The 14,475-nt window shown below is 43.1% G+C and overlaps 1 protein-coding gene across 1 annotated transcript in view; it reads left to right on the top strand.

Annotated features, from left to right (window-relative positions):
• The window catches only part of thsd7ab (thrombospondin, type I, domain containing 7Ab), a 621,850-nt gene that overhangs the window by 351,098 nt on the left and 256,277 nt on the right, over window positions 1-14,475 (top strand). The window contains exons 9-10 of the mRNA XM_062062699.1: window positions 25-63; window positions 9,594-9,629. Of these exons, the coding sequence (XP_061918683.1) occupies window positions 25-63; window positions 9,594-9,629 (75 nt within the window). The remainder of the gene's footprint in view (window positions 1-24; window positions 64-9,593; window positions 9,630-14,475) is intronic.

The raw sequence follows: 14,475 nt of genomic DNA, 5'->3' as shown, positions 1-14,475 counted from the left end.
TTGGTTGTGTGTCCTCGCTCGCAGTCACTGCCATGGTGGTGGCCTGGATCACAGTGATGGAGGGTAACTGAAGCTGAGTAGTAGCTCTTTCAAACCTCTAGCTAGCTGTGTGAACCAAATATATTTCATAGCACATTTACAGCTCCAAAATACAGGCGGTCCTCGGGCTACGAACGAGTTCTGTTCCTACAAGAGCAATGTAGGTGGAGTCGTAGTTTCATGCTGGGACTTGAAGCTAAATTAGGCTAAATGAACGGTCACACTGTTCTGAGATCTTTATCCTTCACGACGCTCTCTACGACTGAGAATGCAGCCATCATTGATTTCCACACTTATATTTAATTACACTTCTCTCCGTTTATTTGACACCCTGCTGGGCTGCACAATTGATTTTAAACCGTAATCCAATCAATAAATTATGACGATGTTTAAAAAAAAGGAAAATCTCTATTGATATTCATCTCTGCTAGAATTCAAGCTACAACTAGGTCCACGCAGAGTGGACATATGACACCCCCAAATAGTAATAGAACTGTGGCCACGTTTCACACTTGTTTTTGCCAGGGATTAAGACGTAGCAAAAGTGTCAGGTTCAAACACTGATGACATCTATTAAACAAGACAAGAAGCAAAGAATTAAACAGAGACAGAATTCAATTTGGACTCAATTGAGGAGAGACGCCTGGACACACTGTACTCTTGTACAGTGTCTCAGCACGCTCTGCCAAAAGATTGTACGCCTGCCCCCCTTTATTTGGACTTTCTCTGCCCCACATGACAACGGCTGCTTCTAAGGGACGAGGTCGTAAACAGCCATCGCCTTTGATTACAACAGTTCAAAAGAAAAGGTCGTAAACAGTTCACAGAAAAGGTCGTAAAAGAGTTACAAAAAGAGGCTCGTAAAACAGTTCAAAAAGAGGATTGTAAAAAAGTTGAAAAAGGAGGTTCAAAAAGAGGTCGCCTGGAGGGGAGTCTGGTCCTGCTTCCTCTTCGCTTTTGTAGTCCTTGGGTTAAAACAATATATTTCTGTTGATTACAATACATGAAAGAAAACAGAACACCGTCATGTTGCTTCCCCGCCGACACAGTGGAGTTTTACGAGCCTTCTTCTTGGTAGGTTCAAAGACAGCTTTTGCTTCTCACCGGGCACTCAATGTAACACAAAGATTTTGTGATAACTTAGAAACAATTATTCTAACAAAAAGGAAATCAACTTGGCTACCTTGTCGCTACAGTTATTGAAGAGAGGCATGCGTTAAAAACAGTGTGTAGTAGGGTGTTTTGTGTCATGCATTTATTGGGTAATCAAACACAAAATGTCACGAAAGCAAGCAGAGATCCGCCTCCGCAAGCCCTGGGTGTGTGCATTACCACAACCAGGTGCAAAAAACCCTCCATAAGCAACCCTAAACTTTATCACTTCGTAAGGGCTAAGAGGACACAGCTTAGAGGCACTCTTAAAGGGGAGTCTATTAATCAAAACCAAAATATTTATAAAACAATCTCGGCTTCCTTCTTCTTCTTTCAAACAAGCCGTTTGAAATGTGCCCCATTGTTGACGTTTTTGCCATTGGTAACGTCAGCGGATATATCCATATATTGTAGATATTAACCCAAAGTGCTTTGCGCGAGTCCGCCATTGGAGTACGCACTGTACTCTAATAAGTTCCTTATTTTCTCTATCCTCTTGTTGTGGGGCATACTGGCTCATACATGCACATGCTTCCTCCGCTGTTGCAATTTCTAATACAAAGTAGCGCATAGTTTTAACTTGTATATGTCAGTAGCAACGTTCCCTCTAAGGTGTGCGCCTGTGCAATTGCGCACTGCTCAAGCGTCCTCTGCGCACGGCAAATCTATGCCACGCACAAAATCAAATAGAAAAATAAGCGCATAACAATTTTCGACACACGGACACGACAGAGAAAACAGTTTTCGTCATCATTGTTCAAATATTGTGAAGTCTGTTGAGACGCTTTGAGGACATGAATTCCATCGATCACTTTACAGGGCAAAACTCTTTATTGTCGGCCATAAACACATCACCAAAACATTAGTAAAAAAAAAAGATATCTAGCAAAAGTGGTCATTTTCTGCAGTACAAACCAGACCAAAAGCAACTTTGTTATATCAACAGCAGCCGCTCGCTCTTTCTCACTTGCACATATGGCACTTAGCCAGTGATGCGTTTACAGCCACACAAAAAGTCGGACAACTCCAACACCACACATAAGGTGTCATTCCAGGTCGTTACACTATGATTTACCAATCAAATGTGTGCTTATTCTAATGTCATTTATTAGGAATGCTAATTTATAAATATTAATCATTTAATGCTGTTAGTATATTAAATAAATACTAATAAAAATATATTTTTTACAAACAGGAAGTTGCAGGAATGTACACATGATCCCCTGCTTACATCTCATTGTGCAACATGTGAATGTTTTAATGGGAACTAAATGCAATGTCTGACCCAGACAAACAAGACAAGTACACAGTTCATGAAAAACAATATTTTTTGTTATTGTCATTGTAAGTGGGCCTAAACACTTATATTAGAAAATAACCTCATGGAAATGACTGCTGTCATTTGATTATAATGATAAGAGAATGTTGTCTGTCTATCTGTGTTGGCCCTGCGATGAGGTGGGGACTTGTCCAGGGTGTACCCCGCCTTCCGCCCGAATGCAGCTGAGATAGGCTCCAGCACCCCCCCGCAACCCCGAAAGGGACAAGCGGTAGAAAATGGATGGATGGATGGAGATTAAACTTGTTATTTAGTCAGGTTTGGGACAGGTGTGCTGCTGGTGTAGCCACAGTGTGCACGTCTGATGTTGCTCACATGGGCTCCACTGAATGCTCAGGGAGTTTTTGCGTTTGCTCACACTCATGAAAAATTAGAGGGAACATTGGTCAGCAGGCTTTGTATGGAAGCGTTAAAACATGGCTGACGGGGAGAAGATGCTGTTGAAGCGCAGGCACATAAATAATACCGCCCACAACATCCTGAAGAGACGATCAGAAAGCGGTCTGTAAAACATAATCTATGCAACATTTTGACCAAAGATCAACCGTTACATGTTATGTAGACCACAAGGAAGTGTTTTAAATGTAGAAAATCAAATCATAATATGACCCTTTTAAATCATTTGGCATCACTTCTCCTCCTCTCTGAGCTGCCACCGTACCGTGGTAGAGGAGTTTGCGTGTCCCAATGATCCTAGGAGCTATGTTGTCCGGGGGCTTTATGCCCCCTGGTAGGGTCTCCCAAGACAAACTGGTCCTAGGTGAGGGATCAGACAAAGAGCAGCTCGAAGACCTCAATGAAAAATAAAAACTATGGACCCAGATTTCCCTCGCCCGGACGCGGGTCACCGGGGCCCCCCTCTGGAGCCAGGCCCGGAGGTGGGGCACGATGGCGAGCGCCTGTCCCCATGGGGCCCGGCCGGGCACAGCCCGAAGAGGCAACGTGGGTTCCCCCTCCAATGGGCTCACCACCCATAGCAGGGGTCATAGAGGTCGGGTGCGATGTGAGCTGGGCGGAAGCCGAAGGCAGGGCACTTGGCGGTCCGATCCTCGGCTACAGAAGCTAGCTCTTGGGACGTGGAACGTCACCTCGCTGGGGGGGAAGGAGCCTGAGCTAGTGCGCGAGGTGGAGAAGTTCCGACTAGACATAGTCGGACTCACTTCGACGCACAGCAAGGGCTCTGGAACCAGTTCTCTCGAGAGGGGCTGGACTCTCTTCTACTCTGGCGTTGCCGGCAGTGAGAAGCGACGGGCTGGGGTGGCAATTTTTGTTTCCCCCCGGCTCAGAGCCTGCATGTTGGAGTTCAACCCGGTGGACGAGAGGGTAGCTTCCCTCCGCCTTCGGGTGGGGAACGGGTCCTGACTGTGGTTTGCGCTTATGCGCCAAACCGCAGCTCAGAGTACCCACCCTTTTTGGATTCACTCAAGGGAGTACTTGAGAGTGCTCCCCCGGGTGATTCCCTCGTTCTACTGGGGGACTTCAACGCTCATGTTGGCAGCGACAGTGAAACCTGGAGAGGCGTGATTGGGAAGAATGGCTGCCCGGATCTGAACCCGAGCGGTGTTTTGTTATTGGACTTTTGTGCCCGTCACAGATTGTCCATAACGAACACCATGTTCATACATAAGGGTGTCCACATGTGCACTTGGCACCAGGACACCCTAGGCCGCAGTTCCATGATCGACTTTGTGGTTGTGTCGTCGGATTTGCGGCCTCATGTTTTGGACACTCGGGTGAAGAGAGGGGCGGAGCTTTCTACCGATCACCACCTGGTGGTGAGTTGGCTGCGATGGTGGGGGAGGATACCGGACAGACCTGGCAGGCCCAAACGCATTGTGAGGGTTTGCTGGGAACGTCTGGCAGAGTCTCCTGTCAGAGAGAGTTTCAATTCCCACCTCCGGAAGAACTTTGAACATGTCACGAGGGAGGTGCTGGACATTGAGTCCGAATGGACCATGTTCCGCGCCTCTATTGTCGAGGCGGCTGATTGGAGCTGTGGCCGCAAGGTAGTTGGTGCCTGTCGTGGCGGTAATCCTAGAACCCGTTGGTGGACACCGGCGGTGTCAAGCTGAAGAAGGAGTCCTATCGGGTTCTTTTGGCTCATAGGACTCCTGAGGCAGCGGACAGGTACCGACAGGCCAAGCGGTGTGCGGCTTCGGCGGTCGCGGAGGCAAAAACTCGGACATGGGAGGAGTTCGGGGATGCCATGGAAAACGACTTCCGGACGGCTTCGAAGCGATTCTGGACCACCATCCGCCGCCTCAGGAAGGGGAAGCAGTGTACACCGTGTATGGTGAGGATGGTGTTCTGCTGACCTCGACTGCGGATGTTGTGGATCGGTGGAGGGAATACTTCGAATACCTCCTTTATCCCACCAACACGTCTTCCTATGAGGACGCAGTGCCTAGGGAATCTGTGGTGGGCTCTCCTATTTCTGGGGCTGAGGTTGCTGAGGTAGTTAAAAAGCTCCTCGGTGGCAAGGCCCCGGGGGTGGATGAGATGCGCCCCGAGTTCCTTAAGGCTCTGGATGCTGTGGGGCTGTCTTGGTTGACAAGACTCTGCAACATCGCGTGGACATCGGGGGCGGTACCTCTGGATTGGCAGACCGGGGTGGTGGTTCCTCTCTTTAAGAAGGGGAACCGGAGGGTGTGTTCTAACTATCTTGGGATCACACTCCTCAGCCTTCCCGGTAAGGTCTATTCAGGTGTGCTGGAGAGGAGGCTACGCCGGATAGTCGAACCTCGGATTCAGGAGGAACAGTGTGGTTTTCGTCCTGGTCGTGGAACTGTGGACCAGCTCTATACTCTCGGCAGGGTCCTTGAGGGTGCATGGGAGTTTGCCCAACCAGTCTACATGTGTTTTGTGGACTTGGAGAAGGCATTCGACCGTGTCCCTCAGGAAGTCCTGTGGGGAGTGCTCAGAGAGTATGGGGGATCGGACTGTCTGATTGTGGCGGTCCGCTCCCTGTATGATCAGTGTCAGAGTTTGGTCCGCATTGCCGGCAGTAAGTCGGACACGTTTCCAGTGAGGGTTGGACTCCGCCAAGGCTGCCCTTTGTCACCGATTCTGTTCATAACTTTTATGGACAGAGTTTCTAGGCGCAGTCAAGGCGTTGAGGGGATCTGGTTTGGTGGCTGAAGGATTAGGTCTCTGCTTTTTGCAGATGATGTGGTCCTGATGGCTTCATCTGGCCAGGATCTTCAGCTCTCGCTGGATCGGTTCGCAGCTGAGTGTGAAGCGACTGGGATGAGAATCAGCACCTCCAAGTCCGAATCCATGGTTCTCGCCCGGAAAAGAGTGGAGTGCCATCTCCGGGTTGCGGAGGAGACCCTGCCCCAAGTGGAGGAGTTCAAGTACCTCGGAGTCTTGTTCAAGAGTGAGGGAAGAGTGGATCGTGAGATCGACAGGCGGATCGGTGCGGCGTCTTCAGTAATGCGGACGCTGTATCGATCCGTTGTGGTGAAGAAGGAGCTGAGCCGGAAGGCAAAGCTCTCAATTTACCGGTCGATCTACGTTCCCATCCTCACCTATGGTCATGAGCTTTGGGTTATGACCGAAAGGACAAGATCACGGGTACAAGCGGCCGAAATGAGTTTCCTCCGCCGGGTGGCGGGGCTCTCCTTTAGAGATAGGGTGAGAAGCTCTGCCATCCGGGGGGAGCTCAAAGTAAAGCCGCTGCTCCTCCACATCGAGAGGAGCCAGATAAGGTGGTTCGGGCATCTGGTCAGGATGCCACCCGAACGCCTCCCTAGGGAGGTGTTTAGGGCACGTCCGACCGGTAGGAGGCCACAGGGAAGACCCAGGACACGTTGGGAAGACTATGTCTCCCGGCTTGCCTGGGAACGCCTCGGGATCCCCCGGGAGGAGCTGGACAAAGTGGCTGGGGAGAGGGAAGTCTGGGCTTCCCTGCTTAAGCTGCTGCCCCCGCGACCCGACCTCGGATAAGCGGAAGAAGATGGATGGATGGATGGATGGCATCACTTCTCTTTCTTGGTAAAATATATAAACTAGTGAGGTTCAAAGTGGAATGCAGTTTTTTTTATGGACTCATTGTTGATATCAAACAAGCAAAAAACCAAATCAAGGAGAAAAAGATTAAATATTGATACTATTAACGAGGGCTGTCAAACAAATAAAATATTTACATGTGATTAAGCCCATTTCGTCTGTTAACTCATAATTAATCGCGATTAATCACAAATAGAAAGAAGCGTTTTACCCTTTAATAATAATTAATATTCTATCAGCATGGGACTGGACACTTTCTTTGCTCTAGCAAATGTTTGTGTATTAAACATTATGCTTACGCAGCTAAACACAAAATGGACAAACACACTTGTACAGACACACACAACCACACAAACATACTGCACAGTGCACACATTATTTGCGCATCCAAAAAAAAAGTGTCATTACAGGAATTTAGCTTTAACTCGTTTTTGCGTTGACTTTGACAGCCCTACTAATAACGCATAATAATAATAAATAATAATGAATTACATTTTTAAGGCACTTTACATTTGTTAAAATCTCGAAGTGCTACAAAGTATAAATTTTTTTTTTTAAAAATAGAAAGTTAGAATATATAATAAAAAATGTAAATAGAAATGAAATCATGACACACACTAGATCAGACCTGGGCATTCTGCGGCCCGCGGGTTACATCCGGCCCTTTGTACGTCCCTGTCCGGCCCGCGTGAGGCCAATCATAAATTACAAAATACATTTTAAAAAGTATCTATTTTGAGTGTGCAATACAACGGTGCTGCTTTTGTTTTGAAAAGCGTTATTTGTATTACTTCCGTGTGGACGTATGCGCGTGCGCGACCGTGAGTGAATGTGAACAACTGCAATCACAAATTACAAAATAAATTTAAAAATACATCTATGTCGTGCGCGCAATACAACTGTGCTGCTTTTGTTTTGAAAAGTGTTATTTATGTGCGTATGTCCGTGTGTAACCTGTGAGTGAAGGTGCACAGCGACAAGTGATGCCCGGTTATCCCCGAGACGCTAAAAAAAGAAAAGTTGATGACGAATGGCGTGTTTTCAACAAGACATGGACTGCACAGGTTGCTGTGTTTAAAGAATATAGTGTAACGACCTGCTGAAGTTGATGTTGTGTTCTTTAGTTGCGGAAATGAGGAGTGAGGATGGACGTGCGTGTGGAAGGAACGAGATAAGTTGAGCTGTGGTTGCTCAATAAAAGTTTAAAAAGAGCATCAGACTTGGTGTGTACTTCTTTTGGACGCTACATTTGGTATCATAAGTAAAACTTTGTGCATACTGCCGCTGCTTGTGTGCTCAGCCTGCTACGTCATCGGGAGGTACGTGCCACGATGTTTCCTGGCGACTTTGTCAAGATGGAACAGGAGGGGAAGTACATTGCCGCGGCAGCGACTGCAGATGTCTGTGTGAATCCCGGACGTGAGGAGCTCGCCGCAAAGAGAGAGAGAGAGAGAGAGGGAGGAAGGAGAGAGGCAGCGTCACAGGAGAGAGAGAGAGAGAGAGGGAGGAAGGAGAGAGGAAGCGTCTACAGGTGCAGCGCACGCTGCTTGGCTTAGGGGAATTACGCCCTCAATGAACACTCCCAGGTTTGATGGCAAGGCAAACTGGGAGACATTTCATCCCACTTCTGACACCAATTGTAGAATCCAGAAGAAGGGCACACCAAGTCTGACGCTCTTTTTAAACTTTTATTGAGCAACCTATACTAACACAGCTCAACTTATCTCATTTTTTTCACACGCACGTCTATCCTCACTCCTCATTTCCGCAACAGCAACGCTTCCTCCTTCTTCGCCAATCACCTTGCAGGCGTGCTACGTTCACAACAAAGAGGATGCAGGATAAAGTGACAGAAATTGACATTTTTGCATTGTATTATACATCAGGAAGTGTTGTGTAAGAAAGTGTTAAAAAATAAAACCATCAAAAGCCATCTGCTTTTGTATAAAGATAAGTTAGGTTAAATGAAAATATTATTATCATTATTATTTATCTTACGGTATATCAAAAAATAATTTGAGCAAAATTTAATTGAAATATTGTCGGTGTGGCCCTCCAGCAGTGCTCGGGTTGCTCATGCGGCCCCCGGTAAAAATTAATTGCCCACCTCTGCACTAGATAAACATTAGATAAAACAGAAACATTGATGAAAAATAGAAATAAAAGCATGAAAGCACTGGAAAAAACAGATAGGCAAGCAGTGTATTTAAAAACAAGAAGGCAGAGAAATGAGATAAAAGCTGTGCTAAAAAGGTGGGTTTTTAGTCCCTTCTTAAAGCCACTAAGATGTGTTTTTAAATATATGTTACTTAGTTTTTTACCAAAAATGTAGCTTTTAGGATTTCAATTTTGGGCAAAATCGTGCTGCAGGAGTCTGCTTCACAATTGAAACATAATAAAGGGAAAAAAAGTGAACTGAAAAGAAAAAAAAATACTATGTATTCTTACCCCACACTCATTTAATTGTTTTTCTCTTTTTCTTTTTGTACAATAGTTCTAATAACTCACAATTCAGTTTATTCCAATTCTTAGGGTGATGGTTCAATCCAGACTCGATTCTTAATTCAAACTGATTCTCGCAATATACTGTATTATTAATTGGTAGATAAATAATAATAAGACATTTTCAAAGCAGGTTATTAAATGTATAATGCAGTGGTTCTGGAATAGTTTTTGCCTCATTCCTCACCCAAAGCATGAGGGAAGATTGCGTGATGAATGGCAAGTCCTCCACGTGAAGCGCTGACAAGTCCGAAAGGGAGATGATGCAGTATTATCTGCTCACAGATGCTACCTGCTGGTTGTTTGAGCCCACTGCAGCTAGTCCTGGATAGTCCCACTCCTTGATGCTTCAGTCACGTGCAGGATTCTCACAGGAATGAGGCAAAAATGTAACCACGAAACGTCATAAAACAAGGACCGCCTGTATGTGTATCTGTGTCGTGGATCATTTTAGGCTTGTTAGGCGTGTATGGTGCAGTATTTATGTAATAATGTATCTACTGGAGTGACTAACCTGTTTGATTATATAACGACAGTATGTCTGTACTTGAAGGTCTTTCACGTGTGCCGAAGTTTCCTGAACTTTTGGGTAAATCTTTGCTCTCCTAATAGATTTATAGTTGTTGTTGTGGAAGTTAGGGAGCACACTGCAAAGCTAAACTATTTATGTCGTGCTGTGTCAGAACACGTTCTGTCAAGAAAGACCCCAAACATGGTGGACCCTTTGAAGCTTAAAAGGTTAGGCCATCAAACAATTCCATTTCGAGAGTACACATTCTGCCGAAATTGATTTTCTTTTCTTTTCCCGTGTGTGCGTGTGGCAGACGCCTGAAAGAGTTAACTTGTAAGCTAGCAGTAAGCCATCCCCTGCCGAAAATCTGTGGATTAAGTCTATTTCAAAACCTTTAGCTATTCTATTCTGCCTCCTTTTGACGAGTAATTATCACTTTAAATATACTGTTAAAGGGGAATTTTGTCTATCATTCACATACTTCATGTAAGACAAGAACACATTTTTCTTTTTTTAATGCATTCTAAATCGTAAATAAACGCTAGCCAAAGTCAGCTAACCATTGAGCCAAGGTGAGTCGCTCTATTCCGCCTATAAGGCGCTCTAAAAAGCATCTAAAAGCCTCAATCATTGTTTTATGTACATGCTGTTTGTATATATGTAATAAAGTAACAGGCCAATTCATAATAACATGTGACATCTACGAATTTTGCTCAATTTAAGCTTACGGCGGCATGTTAATTTCACAGACTAATTACATTTGCTTTTACCTTCAACAACAAACACTGAGCATCATGTAGCAGTATTGCTAACTGCTGAACAAGATATATAAACTTACAACATAATAAAACAATCATTTACTGTGCAATGTCTGCTCTCACAACGAATGCCGACTGATGGGATGTTTATAATTATAATTCTTTAAAGGGTAAAAAAAAAAGTGTTGTTTCTTTCTCGCCATGTTTGGATCTAAGTTGGATGTCAAAGTCTCGGTTTATGTCCGCAACCTTCTACTATCCAGGTGAGAGGCATTATTTATAATCTAGAACAGTGGTTCTTAACCTTGTTGGAGGTACCGGACCCCACCAGTTTCATATGCGCATTCACCGAACCCTTCTTTAGTGAAAAATAAATTTAAAAAAATTATGTTTTTGGTAACACTTTAGTATGGTGAACATATTCTAAGTAACAAAGACTTAATTTAAAGTTTTTTGGACACTAGGGAACATATTCTAAGTAACAAATACTTGATTTAGAGTTATTTGGACACTAGGGGAACATATTCTAAGTAATAAAGACTTAATTTAGAGTTATTTGGTTAGGTTTAGGGTCAGGGTTAGAGGGTCAGGGTTATAATAAGGCCATGCCGAATAAGGCATAAATAAGTACTTAATAATGACTACTTAAGAGCCAATATGTTACTAATTTGCATGTTAACAAACAACTAATTAATGGTGAATATGTTCCCCATACTAAAGTGATACCATGTTTTATTTACTGGTGCATAAAATGAAGCGTGCATGAACATCACCTTGTTCAAAGAACAAAACCAACACAGTGCATAAACTCACAACAAATTACACACCTGCAAATCAGTCAGCTGCTGCCGTATCCGTAGTACGCCGATAGGGAGAAGTTGGTATTTACACGATGAGTCGGGTGTGTCCTGACCTCCGCCGAACCCCTAGGGTTCGATCGAACCCAGGTTAAGAACCACTGATCTAGCATTAACTTTCACCAACTCAGAGGCGATGCAGCAGTTCACCAGCTCAATATGTCAATACAGCAGCATAAGCTAGTTAGCGCTCTGTGATCATGGCGCCGCTAAAATACTCTTATCTGCGTTAGCGCTTATAATAACAATATTGCTAATACTTGGTTAATATTCAGGTCACGAGATGTAAATGGAGTATTGTTGGCGGTTTTTGGATGTTTTTATTTGTGGAATTAGCTGCTTTGTTAGCCACCTCGTATTTGCCATATATAAGGACTTAAAGGCCTACTGAAATGAGATTTTCTTATTTAAACGGGGATAGCAGATCCATTCTGTGTCATACTTGATCATTTTGCGATATTGCCATATTTTTGCTGAAAGGATTTAGTAGAGAACATCGACGATAAAGTTCGCAACTTTTGGTCGCTGATAAAAAAAGCCTTGCCTGTACCGGAAGTAGCGTGACGTCACAGGTTGAACGGCTCCTCACATTTCCCCATTGTTTACACCAGCAGCGAGAGCGATTCGGACAGAGAAAGCGATGATTGCCCCATTAATTTGAGCGAGGATGAAAGATTTGTGGATGAGGAAAGTGACAGTGAAGGATTAGAGTGCAGTGCAGGACGCCAGGGTGTATCTTTTTTCGCTCTGACCGTAACTTAGGTACAAGATCTCATTGGATTCCACACACTCTCCTTTTTCTATTGTGGATCACGGATTTGTATTTTAAACCACCTCCGATACTATATCCTCTTGAAAATGAGAGTCGAGAAGGCGAAATGGACATTCACAGTGACTTTTATCTCCACAACAATACATCGGTGAAGCACTTTAGCTTCGGAGCTAACGTGATAGCATCATGCTTGACTGCGGATAGAAACAGAAGAAACATGCCCCTGACTGGAAGGATAGACAGAAGATCAACAATACTACTATTACTTCTACTATCAGGAGACACCGAACCAAACCCTGGACCTGTAACCACACGGTTAATGCTGTCCAGCCTGGCAAAGCCTAGTAATGCTGTTGCTAACGACGCCATTGAAGCTAACTTAGCTACGGGATCTCAACAGAGCTATGCTAAAAACATTAGCTCTCCACCTACGCCAGCCCTCATCTGCTCATCACGACCCGTGCTCACCTGCGTTCCAGCGATCGACGGCGCGACGAAGGACTTCACCCGATCATAGGTGCGGTCGGTGGCTAGCGTCGGATAGCGCGTCTGCTATCCAACTCAAAGTCCTCCTGGTTGTGTTGCTAGTAGTAGTGGGTTTCAGTAGGCCTTTAAAATATATTAAAAAACGTGTTTTTGTCTTACATGAGGATTGTGAATGATAGGCAAAATTCCCAAAAAAGTGCACTTCTCCTCTAATGGTACAAGCCGTATGAATAAATAAAACATTGCTGCTGCTTCTTTTATCTGGCTTTCAAATTAGCTGTCATAAATATGCTTCACAAAAGTACCAGCGATGATGAGTCAAAGAAGAAAATTATAATAACATGTTTTTTTGCTTTTTCGTTGTACTTTTTACTCTTAATAACAGTCCCTTTCATACCGCTTTGTACTACTTGTACACTACAGTATGACACGGTATATGATACTAGACTCCTGGAAATATGTTTTATTATTTTTCATTATAAGGTTATAGTTAACTTCAGAGGGTCCACTGTAAACTCTTCCACCTGCAAAGTAGATCTTCCCCATACGTATTAGAAATTTTATTAGCCCCTTTACTTGCTTCCTGTGCACTAGTCTAGCTGTGATGTTGTTCCCGTAGCGTTCATATTTCAACATACTCGTAAGTACACTGTCATAAGCAATTGGAAGGATGCCTGGTAGGATTCATTTGTTGTAGGACACTAGTGTCCAAACTACATACAGAAAACATAAAGGACCTCAGGGCCACTTTAGTACATTTTCTACATGGAAGACACTAAACAGAATCTAATGTAAATGAATATACAGTACAGGCCAAAAGTTTGGACACACCTTCCCATTCAAGGGGTTTTCTTTATTTTCATTACTATTTACATTGTAGATTGTCACTGAAGGCATCAAAACTATGAATGAACACATGTGGAGTTATGTACACTACAAAAACTGAAATCTAAGTAAGATTAAATATCTCAAATAAGGGTGATATTTGCTTATTTTCTGTCTGATAAGATAATTATTCTCACTAAGCAGATTTTATGTTAGTGTTTTACTTGTTTTAAGTGTTTTGGTCCTAAATGATCTCAGTAAGATATTACAGCTTGTTGCTGAGATTTGATGACCTATATTGAGTAAAACATGCTTAAAACTAGAACATCAACTGTTGCAAAGCTGTGTCATCAACACTCACAAGTATAAAACTACTTTTTTAAAGTAATAATTTGTAATAATCATTATTTTGACACAATTGTGTCTCATAATTAAAACAGATGACAGCCAAATGGACTTTGCTGTTTTATTTTTAATGAAACAATAGAAAATATGTACTCATATAGTAGTACAGTTGGCACAGTACAGTAGACTGACAGTTAATATTTAATATATTAACTGTATTAATATAAGTATAAAACTACTTTTTTAAAGTAATAATTTCTTATTTCAGGCATGTAAAAAAAAAAATCATGACTTTGACACAATTGTGTCTCATATTAAAACAGTTGACAGCCAAATGGACTTAGCTGTTTTATTTAAATTAAACAAGAGAAAATACGTACTCATATAGTAGTACAGTTGTTATTAGTGAGAATATACTTATTTTAAGGTATTTTTGGGTTCATTGAGGTTAGCTAATTTTACTTGTTTTGGAAAGTCTTGACAAGCCAAATTGTCTTGTTCTATTAGCAGATAATTTTGCTTAGTTCAAATAAAATACCCCTAATTTTTGTATTTTTTTTTTCTTGTTTTTAAACACTGACTTTTTGCAAAAAAAGGTGAAATAACTTAAAACATGTTTTATATTCTAGTTTCTTCAAAATAGCTTTGCTCTGATAACTGCTTTGCACACTCTTGGCATTCTCTCGATGAGCTTCAAGAGGTAGTCACCTGAAAGGGTTTTCACATCACAGGTGTCGTAGTTTTGATGCCTTCAGTGACAATCTACAATGTAAATAGTCATGAAAATAAAGAAAACACATTGAAATGAGAAGGTGTGTCCAAACGTTTAACCTGTACTGTATGTTATGCTAGTTTAACATTCACATCTTAGCTTTGCGTTC

The sequence above is a fragment of the Entelurus aequoreus genome, linkage group LG11 (assembly GCF_033978785.1).
Source record: "Entelurus aequoreus isolate RoL-2023_Sb linkage group LG11, RoL_Eaeq_v1.1, whole genome shotgun sequence".
Taxonomy (NCBI): domain Eukaryota; kingdom Metazoa; phylum Chordata; class Actinopteri; order Syngnathiformes; family Syngnathidae; genus Entelurus; species Entelurus aequoreus.
This window is presented reverse-complemented; position numbering and strand designations above follow the sequence as displayed.